The 18,109-nt window shown below is 33.5% G+C and overlaps 5 protein-coding genes across 9 annotated transcripts; 1 reads left to right on the top strand and 4 right to left on the bottom strand.

Moving 5' to 3' along the window:
* Positions 1-1,199: 1,199 nt before the first annotated feature.
* On the bottom strand, positions 1,200-4,078 carry LOC103837322 (probable nucleolar protein 5-1). The gene is made up of 8 exons (XM_009113682.2): positions 3,929-4,078; positions 3,348-3,447; positions 3,221-3,262; positions 2,955-3,134; positions 2,513-2,878; positions 1,948-2,445; positions 1,749-1,883; positions 1,200-1,665 (listed from the first exon to the last, which is right to left on the bottom strand). The coding sequence occupies exons 2-8, from the start codon at positions 3,423-3,425 to the stop codon at positions 1,354-1,356; spliced, it is 1,611 nt and encodes a 536-aa protein (XP_009111930.2). The 5' UTR covers positions 3,426-3,447; positions 3,929-4,078; the 3' UTR covers positions 1,200-1,353.
* A 453-nt stretch (positions 4,079-4,531) lies between these two features.
* LOC103837321 (late embryogenesis abundant protein 47) lies at positions 4,532-5,801 on the bottom strand. The gene is made up of 3 exons (XM_009113681.3): positions 5,643-5,801; positions 5,292-5,570; positions 4,532-5,016 (listed from the first exon to the last, which is right to left on the bottom strand). The coding sequence occupies exons 1-3, from the start codon at positions 5,778-5,780 to the stop codon at positions 4,858-4,860; spliced, it is 576 nt and encodes a 191-aa protein (XP_009111929.1). The 5' UTR covers positions 5,781-5,801; the 3' UTR covers positions 4,532-4,857.
* A 122-nt stretch (positions 5,802-5,923) lies between these two features.
* Positions 5,924-7,479, top strand: LOC103837320 (pre-rRNA-processing protein TSR2 homolog). 2 transcript variants are annotated; one of them, XM_009113680.3, is made up of 5 exons: positions 5,924-6,166; positions 6,287-6,499; positions 6,612-6,703; positions 6,790-6,897; positions 7,118-7,479. In XM_009113680.3, the coding sequence occupies exons 2-5, from the start codon at positions 6,304-6,306 to the stop codon at positions 7,352-7,354; spliced, it is 633 nt and encodes a 210-aa protein (XP_009111928.1). In that variant the 5' UTR covers positions 5,924-6,166; positions 6,287-6,303; the 3' UTR covers positions 7,355-7,479. The 2 variants fall into 2 exon arrangements, with proteins under 2 accessions (XP_009111928.1, XP_009111927.1); XM_009113679.3 differs by having other exon boundaries at positions 5,956-6,166; positions 6,293-6,499.
* Positions 7,480-7,610: 131 nt separating this feature from the next.
* Positions 7,611-10,670, bottom strand: LOC103837318 (bifunctional L-3-cyanoalanine synthase/cysteine synthase D2). The gene is made up of 10 exons (XM_009113678.3): positions 9,711-10,670; positions 9,503-9,563; positions 9,223-9,390; positions 8,817-9,080; positions 8,594-8,731; positions 8,455-8,506; positions 8,296-8,375; positions 8,148-8,207; positions 7,984-8,064; positions 7,611-7,897 (listed from the first exon to the last, which is right to left on the bottom strand). The coding sequence occupies exons 1-10, from the start codon at positions 9,824-9,826 to the stop codon at positions 7,808-7,810; spliced, it is 1,110 nt and encodes a 369-aa protein (XP_009111926.2). The 5' UTR covers positions 9,827-10,670; the 3' UTR covers positions 7,611-7,807.
* Positions 10,671-10,908: 238 nt separating this feature from the next.
* On the bottom strand, positions 10,909-13,586 carry LOC103837317 (bifunctional cystathionine gamma-lyase/cysteine synthase). Of its 4 annotated transcripts, none has more exons than XM_033280706.1 (10): positions 13,378-13,586; positions 12,970-13,031; positions 12,707-12,874; positions 12,309-12,572; positions 12,082-12,219; positions 11,951-12,002; positions 11,655-11,734; positions 11,523-11,582; positions 11,352-11,432; positions 10,909-11,232 (listed from the first exon to the last, which is right to left on the bottom strand). In XM_033280706.1, the coding sequence occupies exons 2-10, from the start codon at positions 13,006-13,008 to the stop codon at positions 11,143-11,145; spliced, it is 972 nt and encodes a 323-aa protein (XP_033136597.1). In that variant the 5' UTR covers positions 13,009-13,031; positions 13,378-13,586; the 3' UTR covers positions 10,909-11,142. The 4 variants fall into 4 exon arrangements, with proteins under 4 accessions (XP_033136597.1, XP_009111924.1, XP_009111925.1 ...); XM_009113676.3 differs by having other exon boundaries at positions 12,970-13,029; positions 13,299-13,526; XM_009113677.3 differs by having other exon boundaries at positions 12,970-13,029; positions 13,375-13,521.
* Between the last annotated feature and the right edge of the window lie 4,523 nt (positions 13,587-18,109).

Genomic DNA, 18,109 nt, shown 5'->3' with positions numbered 1-18,109 from the left:
GAGTCATTCTGTTAATTATTAACAAGTTCAATTATCAGAAACTTGTAAAATCGTTAGATTAATAATGCCGAGTTTGCTCATATATAGCTAGGAAATATGTCACAGCCGTATACCACTTATGGTGGTTCTACCATATTCATTTATCAATCATGTATGTTCAGAAACAAACATAACAATCTAATATCTTCTCGTGTTTTTTTTTTTCTCGTGTCTAATTCACCTAACAATTGTCGTAATGCTGTTCTTTAATCTAAATAGATTGAAGAGGGGATCCTTCAACCAAACAAAGAAATATAATAAAGAGAGATCATTGGTCCGCAATTATTGAGTCATTATTTTTACTGTCAAAGAAAAACATATTATAATCAGACCAAGATTCAATCTACGTGAGGATAACATAAAATGGTCTTAATCCAATCATACAACACTCCAAAATCTGTCCACGTCGTAGAAATGGTCTTTTAAAACGTTAAAATATATATTTTCGTTAATATTGGATTTTCATTCCAAGTTTATACAGTTGTTCAATATTTGACGTGCAAATTAGTGCCAAGCAAGAAAGATGATTTTTAACGTAGGCAAAAATAAGGATATATTAACATACTTAGTTGCAAATTATTGCCAAACAAATTGTTTTAATTATCATGGTTATCATACACAAATGAATTGACTCTTCCAATATTTGAAGGTCATGTGGTTGACAAAAAAAAAGGTCATGTGAAATTTATGTAAGAAAAATATATGATGTCAAATAAAACAGGGGCAAGCTAATATAATATAAAGTATTCAGTTATTTTCGGAATTAAAGATCATGAAAATGCATCATCTACACATTCAAATAGACCATCATATTTCTGATTTCACCTATTGATGATAATTTTAGTCTTTCTGTAGTTATACTTATAATATGTCCACAATAATACATAATATAACTATTTAAAACTTGTTGAGGGAAAATAAAAACTAAAAAAGCCACATATACATACTACGTTGTACTATGGTATAGCGGGGAAGTAACTTAGAAAAATGAGTATATGATTTTATGAACCCTTCTTGTTGGGAACAAAGTTTTGACACATCCTGGTAGTTGGGGTCGATGGTTTTGTCTCACTTGGTCCATGCGGAAACATGTTGAAAGTAGGTATACAAACCTAACTCCATGGCCATGTCTAACCTATTTTTACTAAACCTTGTTAGATATACTTTAATAAAATTCATTAGAAATGCAAGTTTCTGGCAAAATGACTAAGCCTTACAAATAGATGATCAGTTCTTAAAAAGTTTTCAAATAACACCTAAGGCAGAAACAAAAAGACAATAAACGCACTCAAAAAAAAAAAAATTAAACTCTCTTCAAGCCTCACTCTCCTTTTTCTTCTTATCCTTCTTCTCTTTCTTCTTGGCAGGCATCTCAGTTGTGTCTTCCTCATGCTTTCTCTTCTTCTTCTTCTTTGAAGGCTCCTCGGTTATAGCCTCTTCGGTCTCAGGCTCTACTTCAGCCTTCTTCTTCTTTGACTTCTTCTTAGACGGCTCCTCAGTCTTGGCTTCTTCTTCCTCCTCTGCATCAGCCTTCTTCTTCTTCTTCTTTTTATCCTTCTTCTCTTTCACACTCTCCTCAGCTTTAGAAGTTTGTCCCATGAGAGAGTCCGCAGCAGTGTTGTAAGTCTGCAACCAAAAACACAATCCAAATCAGCTTCACATCCACAGCTTCAGACATTTACAAAAAACAAAATTTAAATCAATCTCACCTTAGCAGGAGTGATCAGACCACCAGATCCGCTCTTCTTATCCTTGTCATAAACCTCAACCTTTGGCTTGCCTTTAGCTGAGCCAGAGAGACGTCCTAGATCTTTCCCTTCAAGACTCCTCAACCTCGCTTCAAGCTGTGTCCAAAAACAACACGGTCAATAAGGTTGTTCAGATCAACATCACAGAAGAAAACGTTACCTTCAAACGGTTCTCAACTCCCATACTGTTGTCCTCACCATCACCAAGCGCATCGCAACGGATAGCAAGAGCAGCTTTCGCAGCCAGCGACCGCGAGATTTTACCCTTGTGCTTAGGCGCAGCCTGACCAACCACAGACGCATGGTAGATCAAACCATACTTAGGAGTGGCGTGTTTGGTCTTAAGCGCTCTGAACAAAGCCTTCTCAGCTCCAAGAATCTGAATAGTGCTCCCAGGCTGCTTCGAGAGGTTCAACAAACTCCCACCGTGAGAGATTAACCGAGCACCAACAAGCTCACCAACAAGACTAGTCAGATTCGGCGCAATAGTGTTCATCCTGCTCTTCAAGTAGTCATAAAGCTGAGCTCTGTACTCAGCAAGAGACAGAACCTGATCACAAAGCTCCCTGATGTGCATCAAATCAAGGTCACTGACTTCAGTTCCCATGGAGATCACAGCAGCCTCTTTCAGCTCAGCTTCAACTTCATCAGCCAGTATCTGCCATAAGTGTTAAAGGCTTAGGATTCATGAAACTAAAAATAATAGACAAAAGGCTTAAACCAACCTCAGAGAAGTCTAGCTTCGCTGCGTTGATCCTGTTTCCCATTAGCTTCACAGACTTGGCGTAGAGGATGTTGTCGCTTATGATCTTGGCGAGCTCTGGAAAATGCCAGCCGTACCACTCACGAACCCTCATGGCGTAAGTGTTGAGCTCCTTGTCAAGGTCATCAAGCAGACCAATCGCTTGGATGATCATGGTATCAACCTTGTCGGAGCTGAACTTAAGCTTGTATCTCGCGAGGCTGTGAGACAGCCCCAAGCTCATCGGAGCCAAGTCTTGGTCTCCCAATCCGGAGATGAGTTCGGTCAGCTGGCTTCTCACTCCTCTTAACAACTCCATGACAGCATTGTTGTGAACACAGTCTATTTTCTAGAGGAGTGGGAGCAAATGCGTCAGAAACACAAACTCATATAACAATGCAGATCTTTAAATAGATTACACTAACCAGTTTCTCTTTGATAATGTTACCGAGCTTAGAGTCAGCAACGGCTAAGGTTTCGCCTTCGCAGTTGGCTTTCAGAAACTTGCGGAGACCCTTGCTGGGAGTTCCTTCAAGGAGCTTGGCAACGGCTTCAAGAGCTTCGGAGGTGTTGTCAAACTTGTCAAAAGCCTTGAGCTTTACCATCTGTAACCAACAACACCAAAGCGTTAGTTACTACTACACAGAAGATAAAGCCAAAAGAACTATATAGCCAAAAACAGATGAATCACCTTTCGGGCAGACTCTGCAGAGGAGAACACATTACCCAAATCCTACAAAACACGAATAGTTTTAGATAAACAAAGACGGTATAACAAAAAAAGAAAAGAAACTTGAGAAGGTGAAGATGGTAATAACCTCAACGTTAGAGAGCTTTCCTTCATCTAATACTTTAAATACGGCGAAACCAGCTGGCGTCTCAAACAATAGAAGCATTGTCGCAAGCTGAAGTCAACACCTGATGATTATAAGATTGAAAGCAAACAACTTTAATTAGCTAAACGTACACTTATAACTTACATTTTGGGAACTAGAGCTAATGAGCCAATAAATAAGTAACAACTTTTAAAGATAAAACTCTTTTAATCCCTTTTCTTAGTTTACATATTATAAACTTAATGAAAATACAGGAAAAAAACAAGATAAGACAGAACACGAGTTCAGTTAGAGCTACAAAAAAAATGGTTTGCGAGCTAAAGCTAATTAGCTAGTAAGAAAAAAAAAATTAAAGGAGAAAGTCTTTTGATCCATTTTCTTAGTTTACATGTTATAATCTGAAAAATACAGGAACAGCAAGAGAAAGAGACAGAACACGAGTTAAGACCGAGGCTGTGTTTCAAAATCTCTAAAACAGCAAACCATGACCCTAGAACTATACTAAGACCAAGACCAATAACTTGAAGCCATGTAGTACATACAGGGTGAGAAAGATTCAATACCTGGGAGGGTTTAGGAACAGCGGAGAGACAGCGAATGAGAGAGAGAGAAAGTAGGAGCCGCGAGTTAACTAGGGTTTAAGATGTTCTTATAGTGGATGAAGAAAGGGTATGAGTTATTCTGTACGCTGCGTTTTAATGCCAAGTGCCGTTTTTATTTTTGTAACCTAGGGTTTTTATAAAATCCGGCCTTTTTGGGCTCAAACTCGGCCCATTAAGTGGAATCCTGTCGAATTAGTTGATCCGGGAAAGTAATAGAACAAAATAAATTAGTTTAAGAATGAAAAGGCAGGCCCATTTTTATTTTGTTAAAGATTACAGTTTATACAAGTCAAGTCAGGATGAAAACTTTTTTTTTTTAACTCAACAATGTTTCTTTGGTTCCAAGTTCGATTCTTATCTTAAGTCTCAAGATTTGACATGGTCTACCAGGGATCAATCAAGAAACAGGTCTGGATGTTAGGGTGGTTCTTTAATTGCTACTTTAGGAGCATTTTGCACTTGTGGATGTTGCAGTTCTGGTTTTAAAGGGACACAACAACTCAAAGTTACATTGTTTTTAAAACATCTAAGAACTTGCCTACATGTTTTTGTGTGTGACTATTATTATTACTTGTTTGTTTCAAAGAGTTATATTGTTGTGTTCTGTAATTCTGTTTGTAATGCGAGTTACATTTTGTAATAAGATCTGAATTTAAAGCTTAAGAAAGTTTAATCTTCAACCATTGTAACTTATGCACTTCATTCTGATCTTCTTGGATACTTGTTGGCATTAATGTGGCTTACTTCTAGTTCAGCTAGGTACAATTAAAAAGAAGTTTCAAAATCTTATATTATTATACACATCAACATATATACAAATAAGCTAGTTTACATACTTGACAACTCGATACCATTAGTCACGTGAGTCTCAAGAAAGAAAAGAATGGGTATCACTTGGCTTGATTAATCCGAGCAGCTGCAGCTACAGAGGCGGCCACGCCGGTTGGGTAAGTAGTGAGGTGAGGATCGTTCCTCATCTCTGCACCTGTCACCCCCTCTGCGTCTTTCCTCGTGGCGGGTTTGTCTGATGGTAACTTGCTTCTTGCTCCCTTTCAGTACCATTTGGTCCCCCCCAAAAAAGGACAAACATGGTTAGAGCTCGGACACAAACTGTAGAAACTTTACACAATCTATCAAGACATTGGCAAGATTAGTTCTAAGATTTAAGAGACCATAAATATTTTTATGTTAATCTTAATAAACAAAACTTTTGATAATTTGGGGGATATATAATTACTTTTTTTACATTTGTAGCCAAGATAAATGTTTCATCCCGTTGTACCCATAACCGGTCATGAACATTAGATTGTAGCATTATACTCACAGTGAGAACAACGGCGAGTGTAGTCTTGTCGTCCTCCGAGTTAGCTCTAGCATTGAGAGTGGCAGCAGATTGAGCCGAAGCGGCAACACCGCCGGGCATGATGTTGGTCCTTCCCGTGGCTCTAACCTCAGCCGCTTGTATGGCCGCTGCGTCACTCCACTCCACCGGTTTATTCCCTGCCGTGAGAACCGCCGCCTCTAGAGCCTCTCCGATCGTTATGGTTCCTTCTGATGCTGGAGGATTTGCTACAACCTTTTTCTCGTTTACTTCTCCCTCCGCCTACAAAGTTAAGGTTCTATGTAACATGTTGAAATGTAACACGTATTATAATTCATCGGATAATGTATTGACCTGTCCACCGGAGGCATCGGCGACAACACCCTTCTCTTTGTCCTCCGCCGCTTCACTGCTTTTCTCCGTCGCCGGAATCTTCTCCACCTCATGTTTTACGTCGTAAGTGATAGGTTTCTCAAGCTGTTCTACGTTCATTTCTTCTTCCTCTATGAGGTCAAACCTAAATTCTCTCTGTTCCTTGTATACCACGCAACACGAATATGTAATGTTTAAAACTTTATATAGTTTTACACGAACTATTCAATTCTGTGATCCTTTTACACAATCAGAACAAAGGGTTCTCCTTGACTTCCTCTCAATTTTTCCCTCCCAACAAGCCAATAAAAAACTGACACGTGTACAGTTTAACAACACTTGGTTCGGTTTAGCCTAAACCGACAATATGCTATTGCCATTCGAACCCGTTAATAACTAGGGTTTCTAAAGGTTCCAGCTTGACTAGAAACAATCACTTCATTTACTCCGCCGTAACGTCGCCGATCACAACCTGCTTTGCTCACCGTCTCGCCGGCGTTTAACAGGTGTTTCTTTTAATTCTCTCTCTATTACATAAAGTTTCCACCTTTACTTGTCTCGTTGAATCTGTTGTCTGAATTTGGAATTTGTTAGCTCAGTAGTTTTTTATTTATTTGATCAAATAGAGAAAGAGGAAGGAGAAATGGATTCAAGACCTAGCGGACCAGTGGTGTTGACGGCGGAGGAGAAGGCCGTTCTGAACGAAGGAATTGGTTTGATACTTTCACGGTGGACAGCCATGAGAGCCGCCGTCGATAACGGCTGGGGCGGCCGAGACTCTCATCTGAAAGCGGAACGCACCGTTTCGAATGTTCTCGATTACTTCATCCGTTTAAAAGGTTTCATCTTTATAGCTTTTTCCATAAAAAGTTTCGATTTTTATATGAGTTTTGCTGTTAAAGATGATAGCTTTCTGATTACTTCACTCTTGTGTGTTCATCTTTCTTGAAGATCCAACGATGGGCTTTGATGGGTTAGCTGATATTCTAGAGAATGGTCTTAATGAGCTTAACACTCTGGCTGATGATGGAAGCCTTGAGGAGGTATAGATTGTTTTTTTTTTTGGATCTTGATGTTAGTTTCTTGTTACTGATGGTGTTTTTTTTTTCTTGTGTGTTGCTACTGATAGGTGACAGAGACGTTGCTAGATTTGTATTATGAATGTCTCGAAGGTAACTACCAAAGGGTTGAGAAGCTGAGGGTGACTAGTTCTCAGACTAGTGCAAAAGTTGTCAAGGTTTGTAACTGTATTTTCTCAGACATTCTCTTCTAGATATTGGCTGTAGTGAAGACACGCTTGAGATTCATTTTATATTCCATTGATGTCCTGATGTCTGTGTGATTTCATTAGTTATAGACGTTTGATGATTGTGAGAGTATTTGATAATGTTATATATTGGTAGTTTGGTTAAGATCATTTTCGAGGTTAAGAAATGAGGCTTTCTTGGGTATTGCAGGTTTCAAACGGTAACGATGAGGATGAGGATGAGGATGAGGATGATGAGGAGAGCGATGATGAAGATGATGATGATGAGGATACAGAGATGAGCAATGATCAAAGCACAGACATGATGGTGGATGCAGCTGAGAACTGCTCAAACGGGAGACCAGAAGCCATGCCGGTTGACGAACCAAAAGCTGATGATGGCTGGACGGTTGTTCCAAGTAGAAAAAACAAGGGCAAGAGGAATTAAACAGTTTCAATGGTGTTATGTAATGTTAACAGTTTTGGCTTGTTTTGTTTCTAAACTGAAATACATATAATATATTGTTACTTTCTAAACAAAATCACAAGGTTGTGTCATTGTTTTCACATACTGATTTGCTTTAAGATTCTCATCCACTTGGAAGATTTTTCCTCTCTAGGTTCATTGTTGAAGACACTAGAGAAGGTCACTTTATGAGTAACCAATCCATCTCAAATCTTGAAAGCAACAGTTTCTTTCACAATTTGGTATCAAAACGTTGTACCTTCTTTCGTGCTATTTATTCTGTTTTATTGGTGTTCATTTATAGGATGAAGATAAACATAAAGTATGCACATGAATATGCAACTTTATAGATTTTACAAATGATCAGGAATAATCAGACTGTAATCTTGGTACAAACATCTTGTATCACAACCAAACCGAGTCACAGATGGCCACTCATTCAACCGGCAAATTCTCTGCTTCAAATCTAACAGAATCAAACAGTTTGGTTGATAAATAACGTTCTCCTCCACTTGGAAAAAGCACCTGCAAAAACCAGACAAGAACCGCAACATTAAATAATCTAAACTCAAACATTTATGTTTAGTCAGAGACAAAAAAAAAATATTTACCGCAATGAGTTTGCCTGCGTTTTCTGGCCGCTTTGCAACCTTCAACGCAGCAGCTGCTGCTGCTCCAGAGGATATTCCCACCTGCCAGATTATCACACTGATCACATTAAACTCCTATGTTTCATAGTTTTATACACTTAGAAAAAAGGTTAAACCAGTTGTACCAGCAATCCTTCTTTAAGAGCAAGAAGCTTGGCTGTTTCAATAGCTTCCTCACCAGTCACCTGAATCAACAAAAAAAAAGAGATTGCAAGTCTCAGAAACATTGTTTCAAGATTCAAGAAAGTGTGTAGATAAATCTTGGCTACTTACTTGAATGATTTCATCAACAATGCTTAAATCCAAATTGGCTGGGATGATACCAGCACCAATCCCTTGTATCAAATGTCGACCTGGTTCAAATGCATTATGATTAGAAATGCAAAATCTCTTGGGAAATGAAGACAAAGGAAACAATGTTTCTTGACTCACCTGGTTCTCCTCCACTGAGTACTGGACTCTCTGTAGGTTCCACAGCAATAACCTGTTGCTCAAGAATGTAACAAAAAGTTATATATACTTTTCTTGAAAACCCTAGTATTTAGACTTAGTTTTCAAGAAGTTTTTGCACCTTAATGTCTTTATTCATCTCCTTGAGAAACCTCCCTACTCCAGTAACCGTTCCACCAGTTCCAACACCAGCAATGAAAATATCTACTTTCCCTGCTGAGTCTCTCCATATCTCCGGACCAGTGGTTTGGTAATGAATCTGCAAGAAACAAATCATTAGAGTCAAAAGAAAGAGAGTACTCAAACAACATGGACTTTTTTGATGTATGATATTATATAAAAACCTCAGGGTTTGCAAGATTTTCAAACTGTTGTGGAACAAAACCACCAGGAGTTTTGTTTAGCATCTCTTCAGTTTTCTCCAACAGTCCTTTAATGCCTATGCTCATGTCTGTGAGATGGAGCTCTGCACCTAATGCTTTTAGAATGATTCTCCTCTCTAAGCTCATCGTTGACGGCATCAGGAGAGTTACTTTATAGCCTCTTGCTGCTCCTATGCAGGCTAAACCGATCCCAGTGTTACCAGCCGTTGGCTCTATCAACGTACTCTAAACCAAGAACAAACAATGAAACTATATTAATGAAAATATTGAGAGAGAGAGAGAGAGAGAGAGAGAGAGAGAGAGAGAGAGAGAGAGAGAGAGAGAGAGAGGTTATATTATATTGTTTTTAAGTTGTTTTGTATTAAACCTCTCCAGGCTTAATCAAGCCTTTGTCTTCTGCATCTTTAATCATACTATAAGCGATTCTGTCTTTGACGCTAGAGCAAGGCTGCATCATCTCAAGCTTAGCAGCTATACGGGCTACGCAACCGTCAACAATTCTGTTCAGATACACCATTGGTGTGTAACCAATCAACTGTACAAAATGGAAAGAAACACACAGAAAATGCTTTTAGACATGTTCTTTATTGCAAGAAAGCAGATTGATTCAGAGGAAGAAAAACAAAACAAAACTAGAGAGTTATTACTTCAGTGACATCTTTTTTGATCATGCAACCATCTTCCATGTTGGTCCCTCTTTGATTTGACCTGAGATTCAAAGAAGAAGACACACAATCCCCAAAATACTTAAACTTCTATGTTCTCTAAACATACTAAAAGTAGCAGGAACAGCGCACAGCTACTTCATGTTTCAATGGATTAAACGAAAAACAACCCAAAAATAAAGTGTCATACCTTAAGAAAGAAAAGGAAGTCAACCCTTTTATAGTTTGAAGGATATAATCAGTGATGAAGAGAAAATCAGCCGATGATTCTCTAAATCCACACCAGACACTATATATTATAGACATATTATATAGTATGGAGTAGTTGTACAATCAATATAATTATTAATTATGTGTATATAATATGGTTAAATGATTTGTTAGTATACGTCACATGTGACCTGTGGTGCACACTGCACGATGTGAATGAAGTATTAAGACGAGTTTGGCATGCATAATTTTGAGTGATAAAATAATAACGTCCAAAAGTCTTAACAGTCAACATGTGTTTGTTTAATGTCAAGATAATATCTCACACTATTATTTAAAACTTTATTGGCATTATGGTCTTACTAATACTAATAAAATAAGTTAAATAACTATAAGCAATACTAATCCAGATTGGATTCTAATCAACTCGGATAATAAAAAATAAATTGTCAACTATACCAGCTATAAGCAATCACATAGTCACACATCTACACAATATTAACTACACAAACTATATGGTTAACGTAAAATGTGTGATATAATTATATTTTATTGCTAGAAAAGTGGACCAAATATTTGGAATTCAACAAGATCAATCTGAACCAAATAAAAATGGATTATAGTCAATTTAACCAATTAAAATCAACAAAAAAAAGACATTTTCTATTTGAAAGGGGTCAGTTTTCTGTTTGAAAGTGGCCGAGTTTAGGCTAGATTATCGAATTATAATGTCCAATCTATTTTTCCAACAACGACCAAATATAGTTATGATGTTAAGTACATAACGCGTGGTTACATGTATGTTATTTTAAATATATAATTCATGTAATTATTGATACCAATATGTGTGACTGAACTGTGATGATTTATTACTACTATAAATCTGTAACAATTTTTTTTAAAAAAATTCTTAGCTCAAGATGTGCATATTCTTTTCGTTTGATAAGATTTATGCGATACCAGATGAAGCTACTTAGAGCATGCGCAGTAGAAATTTTAAGGAGAGGATCACACGTTTTACGAAAAAAAAAATATTAAAAAAAGTAAAAGAACTCGGTTCGTCTCGTCTCTCTTAAAGTTCATCACTGTAGCGAGGGTCCACGACACGTGACGGCCTGAGATTGGTCAATTTTTTTTTCTTTTTTTTTTTAAAATCAGAAAAAAAGAAAAAAATTTAATAATAAAAAATTAAGAAGATGAACCCCAAAGGGAAGTTCACTGATGCTCTCGCTCTTAGGTAGATTAGGATCATCTTTAAACAGTTTTAGACCGGGGGACTACAGTAATGAAGAACAACTATAATGATTCATCATCTAATACTATTACAGATTTTACAATGATCTGAAACAATCAAACCGTAATCTCGTTACCAACATCTCTCACCAAACCAAACCAAATCACACATTTGGCAATCAATCGATCGACAAATGCTCTGCTTCATATCTGACCGACTCGAACAGTTCTGTTGATAAATAACGCTCTCCTCCACTGGGAAAAATCACCTGCAAACAAATCGATAACCGGGATAGTTAACTCGGTTCAATTTCTGTTAAATCCAGTTTATTAAATGGGCCCTTTAAACTTTGGGCCCATATGGTTGAGGGCCGACAGTTTTGCTTACCACAATAAGTTTGCCTGCGTTTTCTGGCCGTTTAGCAACCTTTAATGCAGCGGCTGCTGCAGCCCCTGACGATATTCCCACCTACAAAATAATTAATCATTGCGTTTAATCATAAACTCCGGTTTGTTGTCAATCTCCGGTTTATACTGACAAACGTTAAACCAATAGTACCAATAATCCTTCTTTAAGAGCAAGAAGCTTGGCTGTTTCAATAGCTTCTTCACTTGTCACCTGAATACAAAAAAATTGCAATTCTCAAAATATTGTTTCATGATTTAGAAGTAGATAACCTCTTCTACTTACCTGAATGACTTCATCAACAATGCTTAAATCCAAATTGGTTGGAATGACACCAGGACCAATCCCCTGGATCAAATGTGGACCTACAAATTACGAAACCAATTCGTATTATTATGTAAGAGATAATCAAGAACTCGAACTTCTAAGTCTCCAAAATTGAAGTAGCTAATATCTATAAATTATTCTGTCTTTAAATATTAATAAATATATATGTATTGATCATTTAGCTTTCATTTTATAATTTTTTTTAAAATTCCTAGAATCTCAGGGCTGGCAGTTATGTTTTCTTGTTTCCTCACCTGGTTCTCCTCCGCTAAGTACTGCACTTTCTGTAGGTTCCACCACACAAACCTATTGTTCAAGAATGTAACAAAGTTAACAAACTGTTTTTACAGTTGTTTCCATTAGATTTAGTAGTGTTTTTTTGTACCTTAATGTTTTTGTTCATCTTCTTAAGAAACCTCCCAGTTCCACTAACCGTTCCACCAGTGCCAGCCCCAGCTACCAAAATATCTACTTCCCCTGCTGAATCTCTCCATATCTCTGGACCCGTTGTTCTGTAATGAATCTGCAAGAAACAATATTTGGATTCTCAAAACAGAAAGAGAAAAAACAAAGAGATTTGAAAGAAGAGAGGATGATATTGTATATAAGAACCTCAGGGTTCTCAGGATTTAGAAACTGGTGTGGTATGTAACCACCAGGAGTTTTGCTTAATATCTCTTCAGCTTTCTCCAACATTCCTTTAATGCCTATGTTCATATCTGTAAGATGAAGCTCTGCACCTAATGCTCTCAAAATGATTCTCCTCTCTAAGCTCATCGTTGAAGGCATCAAAAGTATCACTCTGTAGCCTCTTGCAGCTCCTATGCTGGCTAAACCAATCCCAGTATTACCGCCGGTTGCCTCAATCAATGTACTCTAGAAAATGGAGAGATTATAATGGTTATTTTGACCATACTTTGTAACCACAAGTGTTTAAGTACAGGAGAGCGTGTGAGTAAATTGTACAAAACAAGAAAAGAAATAAGATTAATAGTGTTTATGTATTAAACCTTTCCGGGAGTAATCAATCCTTTGTCTTCTGCATCTTTGATCATACTATAAGCGATTCTGTCTTTTATGCTAGAGCAAGGCTCCATCATCTCAAGCTTGGCGGCAATACGTGCGACGCAACCGTCAACAATTTTATTTAGGTACACCATTGGTGTGTTACCAATCAACTGCACAAAATGCAAAAAACATATACATAGCTGTTTAAATATATTCTTTATTTAAAGAAACAAGAATGATATAGAAGAAACTAGAGACTATTTACTTCAGTGACATCGTTCTTGATCATGTACCGGTCTTCCATCCTGGTCTGTCTTGAGAACTCCTGCAAGAATTGTAAAAATGTCTAAGCGTAAAGCAGAGTAAGTATTGTGTCAAAACTATAAGTTCCAACTTGGAACCCCAAAAGTAGATGAGAGACAAAGAAACTACATAGAGAGACGTTATTTCTTGAGTAACAAAGAACATAACAAGCTCTGAGCTCTTTAAAAGCAACGATGAACATTGAAAACCAGATAATTTGATACCAAATATCAAGAAAATGGAAGTGAGATGTGACTAGTGTGCCTAAAACAAATCAAACATAGCACTTACAGAGCAGAACTAAATGATGCTTTTATGGGTAACGGATAAACCAGAAAGAAGCAAGAAATGTGTAAACAGGTGGAACCTTTCAAAGTTCTAACGAATGTATCAATGAAAGATGAGACAAAAGACCGCTAAGTCTAAGACCACATACATACATATATATAATATATGTAGATTAGTATTGAGTGGTTGTACAATGGAATAGTATTATCTTATGTATGGTTTAAAACTTTGATAATGAAGGGAGAAAAAAAACACAATCAAGTCTCAATCTAAATAATTATTTTTGTAATACAATCTTTGAACTAACTCTTGACCTCACATACAAACAGAAAAAAAACATTACCAACAGTATTAGCATATTCTTTTGTAGTTAGCTCCGAAATTTGTTACTTTCTAGTTTTGTTTTATTATAAATGAAATAATCTAAAATTGAAGGAATTTGTTTATAAAGAAAAACTACTCATAATTCTAATTTTGAGATGGACATGAATTGTCATTGAAGATTTCTTTTATTTTGTTCTTTTTCAGTTCAATTATTGAGGAGAACTGAAAAAAAAGTGGAGGTATGTTGTAGTGCTAAGAACCCATGTGGTGAAGACCACTCGTATGTGAATTGTGAAGCATGAAGACAAGTTTGTGCCCATTACGAAGTTCGAAACTGACATCTAAGGCGTAAGTTTGAAACTGACATCTAAGGCTATGCTTCAATGGAGACAACATCTACTTAAGGTTGTCCTTGAATGGAGACAACATATATGACTGTGTTTGAGTGGGTACAAAGCTGCGAGGCAACCGCCTTTATGTCACGAGCCACGCTTTTTTTTCTATTTGTTTTTAGAGAGAAGAAAAACAACAAGAACGAAATCAAAAGTCGTTTCAAACATTCTTTTCTATAATGTCAAGATTGCATCTAAGTTTATCCACCCTTTCTCGTTCTTTAGGAGCTATGCAAACGTAATCTTTCTTCTGGATACTCAAAAAGTGTGAATGTATTTCTATTTACACCCCAAACACAATACATATACAGTCTCTTTAACGTCAACCACTAAAAGAAAATCTAAAGAATCGCTCTATTGACAGAGAGAGGGCATAGGTCCCAAGTTCGAGTGTAAGGCCACACCCGTTCACCAGCATAAGGTGATTATAATTTTGGAGCCTCGGTTCAGAACCTTTTCACATATCTATACACATAAATTTACGGCTGATCATCAAATCCTTACTAATAAAAGGGACCTTTTGAGGCTCCATAGAGCGTCCACATCAGCGAAAAAAATTCTCCCGAAAGATGACACGTGGCATAAAATATAGTTTTACATTTTAATATTACTAATTTTCAAAAATTATAAATAATATGAAACATACAACATAAAAAATAGAATCTCTACTAATAAAAGAGAACTTTTGAGGCTCCATAGGGCGTCCACATAAGCGGAAAAAATCTCTCCCGAAAGATGACACGTGGCATAAAATATAGTTTTACATTTTAATATTACTTATTTTCAAAAATTGTAAGAAATATGTAAACATACAGCATAAAAATGGAAAAACTACATAAAACACATGTAAGATTACTATTTTTCACTTAAAAAAAAAGACGGCTTATCTCCATAATGTAACATTACCGTTTTATAAAAAAAACAAAAAAACATTATATATAATTTCGAAAATAATAAATATATGTAAAACATACAACATAAAAATGGAAATACTACATTAAACATATGTAAGATTAACATTTTACATGTTTATTTTAAGAAAATAATATGTAAACATGCAACATAAAAAATGGAAAAACTACATTAAACATATGTAATTACAATTTTTCACTAAAAAAAAAGACGGCTTATCTTCATAATGTAACATTACTATTTTGTAAAAAACAAATTATATATAATTTCGAAAATAATAAATAATATGTAAACATACAACATAAAAAATGAAAATACTACATTAAACATATGTAAAATTACCATTTTACATTTAAAAATAACAATATTATGTAAACATACAATATAAAAAAAATGGAAAAACTACATTAAACATATGTAAGATTACCATTGTTCACTAAAAAAACGGTTTATCTTCATAATGTAACATTACCATTTTATAAAAAAAAGAAAAAAAAAACATAAATATAACTATTTGACTATTTGTCCAAGTTCTTCTATTAAACATTGCCGTTTTACATTAAAAATGGAAAAATACGTAAAAATTTAAACATCTATCTTAAAATATAAAATATAGACATTAACTAAATATAAAGTATAAGAAATAGAAATACTCAATATAAAAAAAAAGTAAATATTCTAAATATATAAATATAAGAATTATATATACAATAATAAGTAAATCCACAATTTTTTAAAAATGGAAAGAGTACATTAAATATTAAACATCTATCTTAAAATGTAAAATATATATATTAAGTAAATAGAAAATATAAGAAAAAGAAATACACAACTTAAAAACAATGGAAAAAGTATATTAAGATTTAAACATCTATTTTAAAATGTAAAATATAGATATTACGCAAATAGAAAGTATAAGAAAAGGAAATACACAATTAAAAAAAATGGAAAAAGTACATTAGTATTTAAACATCTATCTTAAAATGTAAATCAATGTTAAAATATAAAATTATTAGTAAATAGAAAGTATAAGAAATAGAAATACACAATATAAAGAAAAATAAATAATAAGTAAATATATAATATAATCTCGAAAGATGACACGTGGCATAAAATATAGTTTTACATTTTAATTTTATTATTTTCGAAAATTATAAAAAAAATATTTAAACATACAGCTTAAAAATGGAAAAACTACATTAAACATATGTAAGATTACTATTTTTAACTTAAAAAAAAAGACGGCTTATCTCCATAATGTAACATTACCGTTTTATAAAAAATAAAAAACATTATATATAATTTCAAAAATAATAAATATATGTAAAACATACAACATAAAAATAGAAATACTACATTAAACATATGTAAGATTACCATTTTACATTTTTATTTTAAGAAAATAATATGTAAACATACAACATAAAAAATGGAAAAACTACATTAAACATATGTAAGATTACCATTTTTCACTAAAAAAAAGACGGCTTATCTCCATAATGTAACATTACTATTTTGTAAAAAACAAATTATATATAATTTCTAAAATAATAAATAATACGTAAACATACAACATAAAAAATAGGAATACTACATTAAACATATGCAAAATTACCATTTTACATTTAAAAATAACAATAATATGTAAACATACAACATAAAAAATGGAAAAATTACATTAAACATATGTAAGATTACAATTGTTCACTAAAAAAACGGGTTATCTTCATAATGTAACATTACCATTTTATTAAAAAAAAGAAAAAAAAACATAAATATAACTATTTGACTATTTGTCCAAGTTCTTCTATTAAACATTACCGTTTTACATTAAAAATGGAAAATACGTAAAGATTTAAACATCTATCTTAAAATGTAAAATATAGACATTAACTAAATATAAAGTATAAGAAAGACAAATACTAAATATATAGAAAAATAAATAATAAGTAAATATTATAAATATATAAATATACAAATTATATATACAATAATAAGTAAATGCACAATTTTTTAAAAATGGAAATAGTACATTAAATATTAAACATCTATCTTAAAATGTAAAATATAGATATTAAGTAAATAGAAAGTATAAGAAAAGGAAATACACAATTTAAAAAAAATTGAAAAAGTACATTAGTATTTAAACATCTATCTTAAAATGTAAATCAATCTTAAAATATAAAATTATTAGTAAATAGAAAGTATAAGAAATAGAAATACACAATATAAAGAAAAGTAAATAATAAGTAAATATATAATATAAATAAATACCAAATTTAAAAAATGGGAAATTGAATTAAGATTTAAAAATATATATTAAAATTTAAAATATAGATATTACGTAAATAGAAAGTATAACAAATGGAAATATACAATTAAAAAAAATGGAAAACGTACATTAAGATTTAAACGTCTTTCTTTAAATGTAAAATAGAGATATTAACTAAATGAAAAGTACAAGAAATGGAAATACATATACACGAAAATAAATAATAACTAAATAATGTGAATATATAATATATGAATTATATATGTAACAATAAGTAAATACACAATTTTTTAAAAAATGGAAAAAGTTCATCAAGCATTAAACATCTATCTTAAATGTAAAATATATAATATAAGTAAATACACAATTTAAAAAAATGGAAAAATTACATTAATATTTAAATATCTATTTTAAAATATAAAATATAGATATTACGTAAATAAAATATAAGAAATGGAAATAAACATTTTAAAAAATGGAAAAAGTACATTAAGATTTAAGCATCTATCTTAAAATATATTTCTATCTTAAAATGGTAGTAAATTATATAAAAATGGAAATACCACATTAAACCAAAAAAAAATAAAAATGTATAATTTTCATCAAGAAAGTCCCTATAAAACTCATTATTCCATCCACATCAACCTCACACTATTAAGGAAAATTTAAAGCACTTGAGCAAAAAAATGGTTTCACCATCAATTCTTGCCGTCCCAGAAACCTTTAATGATCTTGAATGAGATTTTTTTATAACAACAAACTTTTTGTTAGGTGGATTCATTGTTGGGAAATCCGCAACTTCCAAAAGCCAAACTTATTCATGGGAATTGAATTGCTTTTCATAGACTCAAAGGTATTCTTACAAATTTAAATTAATCTAATCCATAATTTTATTGTTAATATTCATACTAACT

Source organism: Brassica rapa, chromosome A09 (genome assembly GCF_000309985.2).
Source record: "Brassica rapa cultivar Chiifu-401-42 chromosome A09, CAAS_Brap_v3.01, whole genome shotgun sequence".
Taxonomy (NCBI): domain Eukaryota; kingdom Viridiplantae; phylum Streptophyta; class Magnoliopsida; order Brassicales; family Brassicaceae; genus Brassica; species Brassica rapa.
Note: the sequence above shows the minus strand (reverse complement) of the source record. Positions and strands in the feature narration are given on the sequence as shown.

Coding starts and splice junctions, on each gene's coding strand:
- LOC103837322 (XM_009113682.2), bottom strand. CDS start 3,425: ATGCTTCTATTGTTTGAGACGCCAGCTGGTTTCGCCGTATTTAAAGTA. Junction 3,263..3,347: donor GAAAGCTCTCTAACGTTGAG/GTTATTACCATC, acceptor CGTGTTTTGTAG/GATTTGGGTAATGTGTTCTC. Junction 1,884..1,947: donor GAGTTGAGAACCGTTTGAAG/GTAACGTTTTCT, acceptor TTTTGGACACAG/CTTGAAGCGAGGTTGAGGAG.
- LOC103837321 (XM_009113681.3), bottom strand. CDS start 5,780: ATGAACGTAGAACAGCTTGAGAAACCTATCACTTACGACGTAAAACAT. Junction 5,571..5,642: donor CCGATGCCTCCGGTGGACAG/GTCAATACATTA, acceptor TTAACTTTGTAG/GCGGAGGGAGAAGTAAACGA. Junction 5,017..5,291: donor CACTCGCCGTTGTTCTCACT/GTGAGTATAATG, acceptor TGGTACTGAAAG/GGAGCAAGAAGCAAGTTACC.
- LOC103837320 (XM_009113680.3), top strand. CDS start 6,304: ATGGATTCAAGACCTAGCGGACCAGTGGTGTTGACGGCGGAGGAGAAG. Junction 6,704..6,789: donor ATGATGGAAGCCTTGAGGAG/GTATAGATTGTT, acceptor TGCTACTGATAG/GTGACAGAGACGTTGCTAGA. Junction 6,898..7,117: donor CTAGTGCAAAAGTTGTCAAG/GTTTGTAACTGT, acceptor TGGGTATTGCAG/GTTTCAAACGGTAACGATGA.
- LOC103837318 (XM_009113678.3), bottom strand. CDS start 9,826: ATGTCTATAATATATAGTGTCTGGTGTGGATTTAGAGAATCATCGGCT. Junction 8,732..8,816: donor AAAATCTTGCAAACCCTGAG/GTTTTTATATAA, acceptor TGTTTCTTGCAG/ATTCATTACCAAACCACTGG. Junction 8,376..8,454: donor ACTCAGTGGAGGAGAACCAG/GTGAGTCAAGAA, acceptor CATTTGAACCAG/GTCGACATTTGATACAAGGG.
- LOC103837317 (XM_033280705.1), bottom strand. CDS start 13,172: ATGTTCTTTGTTACTCAAGAAATAACGTCTCTCTAT. Junction 13,030..13,136: donor AAGAAATAACGTCTCTCTAT/GTAGTTTCTTTG, acceptor CAATTCTTGCAG/GAGTTCTCAAGACAGACCAG. Junction 11,233..11,351: donor ACGCAGGCAAACTTATTGTG/GTAAGCAAAACT, acceptor ATTTGTTTGCAG/GTGATTTTTCCCAGTGGAGG.